Source organism: Limulus polyphemus, unplaced genomic scaffold (genome assembly GCF_000517525.1).
Source record: "Limulus polyphemus unplaced genomic scaffold, Limulus_polyphemus-2.1.2 Scaffold2408, whole genome shotgun sequence".
NCBI lineage: Eukaryota > Metazoa > Arthropoda > Merostomata > Xiphosura > Limulidae > Limulus > Limulus polyphemus.
Genome location: NW_013668018.1, coordinates 37,640 through 41,770, shown reverse-complemented (window position 1 = coordinate 41,770; position 4,131 = coordinate 37,640). Strand labels below are relative to the sequence as shown.

The 4,131-nt window shown below is 30.5% G+C and overlaps 1 protein-coding gene across 3 annotated transcripts in view; it reads left to right on the top strand.

Moving 5' to 3' along the window:
• LOC106466877 (C-terminal-binding protein-like) overlaps positions 1–4,131 on the top strand; it is a 91,326-nt gene that overhangs the window by 54,746 nt on the left and 32,449 nt on the right. For all 3 annotated transcript variants that reach the window (XM_013927181.2, XM_013927180.2, XM_013927179.2), the window contains exon 4: positions 3,080–3,237. In XM_013927181.2, coding sequence (XP_013782635.1) covers positions 3,080–3,237 — 158 coding nt within the window. The remainder of the gene's footprint in view (positions 1–3,079; positions 3,238–4,131) is intronic.

Genomic DNA, 4,131 nt, shown 5'->3' with positions numbered 1-4,131 from the left:
TATTTTTTTTTAGGTTTTATATATACATTTGAATAACTAAAAAATCATAAATTACTACATTAATGCCATAGAATTTTACTATAATTTATCAAGCGTAGTAACTAAGATGTATTTTAGTCTAAACAAAATATGAAATTTCGAGCAGACTAAAGACAGACCCTACATCATTGAAATATTGGTTCAAAAGAAAGAAATGGTGCCAAAACTGTTAAAATGGCTGAGAAAGCCACTAGGGGGACATTCTGAGCTTCCGATTGATTATTCATGTCGTGTATAGAAGTAAATGTTTATAAGGGAGTGTTTTCAAAAATGAAAAAAAGGTGGGTGGGTGCCACTGTGTTTGATTTAGTAAATAAGCACTATCTTAGCAAATTAAAAACATAAGAGGATCTTATTTTATATTCTAGCTTGTCAATATCGGTAATTTGAGTTTCTAATTCGTACAAAACTATAGAATTAGTATTTTGACTTCACACACATCTAATTTGAACCAGTGCTGCATTCAACATACCATGTGACACACACAAAAATCGATTTTTATCTGTGTTATTGTAATATTTACTTTTAAATTTAGAAATTGAGTAATATATAGTATTAAAATTTAAATTATAGTCTACAGTTTTATACCAAAGTTATTGACATAAATTCATGAAATAGTGGTTCAATAAAATTTTGAATGTGAGTCAAAAAACGAGATGACATGGCTTTTCATCCGTGACCCGTCTCAAATGGGTTAAAGCTATATTGTTATTGCATTTTTGCAAAACAGGGAGCATAAAGGCTATATGCACTATTTTCAAGTGATCAACTTGTGGACTACTCTTGTCAGGGTGAAGTAGTAGGATTTGATCATCGTTCATAGAACTCACCCATGACCTCAAAGTGCAGAGCTCAGTTTTTTTATATGTATTTTTTAGTAACAGGAAGCAAACTTCAGATCCACAGTCCAGCACACTTAACCATTGGGCCATCCTTGGCCATTCAGAAAGGGAAGAATCACTGAATATATATTCTGTAAGAATTTCATAGTGGTCAGCCACTTTATATTCAATACATTTCTCACAATATAGGATAATTATTTTAATCTTTACACATAGAAGCAAGGTTGGCATTATCATAAATGCAAGGTAGGCAACAGCATAAGGTAGCAAAATATATATAATTTTATAGATGCTTTAAAGTGCTAAGGTTGCAGTGCATTTATAATATCACCTCTATGTATTTTATCCTCTGCTGTAGGTATCCAGTGGGAAATGGGGGTGGAATATTCCAAAAATGTGTAAAAAGAAATTTCTAAAAAAAATATTTTAGAAACTAGGCCACTGGGGTTCTTATTTGTGATATTAGCTTGACAAATTATAAAAATTACTTTTAAGTGTGATAAAGGTTAATATAGCTACAAAACTGACAGTTAAGTAGTTATACTCAAAAATGATTAAACAATGGACATGAAAAACATTGGATGGAAGGCACTATCTTTTTAATGCTCAATATAAGAAAAGGAGAAAATGGTGCAGATGTGAAAAACCAATGGGTGCTCTTCTTAAGGTTTTGAAATTCTACACATTAAAAGGAAATAAAAGAAATGTTATTAGAATGAGTTAAAAAACTATTGCTAAAACTAGTGAAAAGACCAGTGCTACAACTTTAATGATATGCTATCTCAGAAAATAAGGAGCCACCGTTTTTTTATGCCAAAGGTGATTATAAAGAGGAGAAGCACACAAAAAGTGAAAATGCAAGGGAGCTTGCAGAAAAAAAAGGAAATCACTGGAAAATTGTTGCAAGAAGAGATTTGTTTTTGAAAAACACAGTTTTTATATGAAAGTTATGATGAAACTATCCTTGATCCTTAGCAAAACTTCAAGGTTAACGTTTTTTAACAAAATATCACAGCCATTTAATCTATGGAAAAGAGCTTTCAGCTAATGACAGGAACCTAGCTTATTATTCAGTTTCTTGTATTGTATTGATGACCTGCTGAAATTTAGTTCAAGGGACATGCTAAAACTGAGTGAATTTCAAAATTGGCTTATTAGATGGTGAATCATCTGATTCAGTACAACAGAATTGTGTGACAAATTGCAGGCCTTCTCATTTAGGCTTACAAAAATGATTCAAAATGTATATTGGAATACATGTGCAAGAAGAGATTAGCAGTTTTGTTCCTTAACACGTGTGTCATACTGGAAATTGACCATCACCATTGCTATTTGGGAAAGAAGTTTTTACAAACTTAAATTCTTTAAAACCTGTCTGGTATGAAATATGACATAATCAAGGCTGGTTAGACTGGTAGCTATTTTGAATGAACAGAAAATTGCTCTAAAATGGTATTTGAAACAAGTAGTGTGCAGTTTCATTTCAATGAAAGCAAGAAAAGTAAAACCTCTGTAATTTGGCATAAAAGTTACATGTAATTGTATGTAACTGTTTTGTTGTGGATGATGTAAGTTAATGTTCTTACAGCACCAAGGCTTAACTTGTTAACAGTATGAACTATTTTTTTTTGGATAATAGCATGTTTTCTTTCAAATAATAAAATTATTATTTGTCAAGGCCAAATGTATTTAAAAAAAAACCTTTAACAATAAATTATTTGTTCAGAAAATTAACTTAGAAAAACAAATTTGGTAGTGTGTTTTTTAATAAGTGTAACATGAGTGTATAGTTACTGTATTCATTTAGTTTCTCGTGTTATTGTTCGTTTTATTTTTCACCAATTTATGTACAATTTGAAAGCCTTCACAAAACTTTGTTGGTTTGATATAAATAACATCTCATATCAAATTTGGCATTAATATTCCTAATATAAGTTACTTGTTCTTTATGTAAATCTATAAGAAGCATTAATAAATTTTAAGAGTATGACTAGATAGATGTATGAATTTTAATTTTGCCATGGATATTAGTTTATGTTGATAAATTTATATATTTTAGATACACTGTACATAGTTCATTATTGACTCAGTTAAGTAACACTTAGTTTATAGATTGTACTTTTTAACTTCTTATTTTAGATAAAAGAACAATCTCTCAGCTACTTAAATAATTATCATAAAAATGAAAAATTTTATAGTTGGAGCTCGTGGACCAATAGCTAATGGCCCTCTACATTCCCGACCCCTTGTTGCATTATTTGATGGTCGAGACTGCTCTGTTGAGATGCCTATACTTAAGGATGTGGCAACTGTTGCCTTTTGTGATGCCCAGTCCACTCAAGAAATTCATGAAAAGGTGAGAATATGTACAACTTCATCAGTGATAGAAAAAATGAAAAGGTCACTCAAAAGTGTTTATTTTTGAAAATGTTTTAGAAGCAAAGGTGACTGTTTGATTAACATTTAATTCAGAATACATCTTGTGTATCCATAAATGTTCGTTAGTGAAGAGCATTTCTTTATTATCCGCACTCCCCAAAATGTTAAAGTGTTTTGAAGTGACATTTGTGTCACGGTCCTGTAAAAAGTGGCGAGGGATGGGCGACTGATTATATGCTGTGTTTTGTGCGTGCTCTTTAACCCTTTCATTATGGGCTGGGTGGAATCCACCCAGCTTGTAACCACAAAAGTATCCATGAGAGTAATTATACAATGGTTTTTGATAAGGTTTTCATACACAAAATTAAGTCTTAAGATTTTTTAATTAAAGATTTTCTCGTAAATTTTTTCTTTCAGAATGTTGACTATCCAACATGCAAAGTAATTTTGATTTTAAGATTAAAAATATTTTTATGCATTAGAACATTTTCAAATTTCACATGCAAAATCTTTATAACCTCCAGATAATTAACAAATACTTTTTTTAGAAAAATACTTTAAATTTTATCTGTTATTTTCTCTACTGTATCTCTGTATGGGTTGGTTCGATTTGACCGACCTCGTAACCTCAATAAGAAATTAGGAAATAAATTATGCTTTTTGCATTCTAGAATGACAAAAATTATACCACAAAAACAAAAATGTTTAGTCTGAATAGCTTAAATTTCATAACATTATAAATTTATATATACTTATTATTTTTATTATATTGACCTTTCAGCCATGCTTGGCTAACATTATTGAAGTTGCAATGACACTCATGTTACCGTATCCAAGAGTATAAAACTGGCTTTTCCCAAGTGACCTGTCT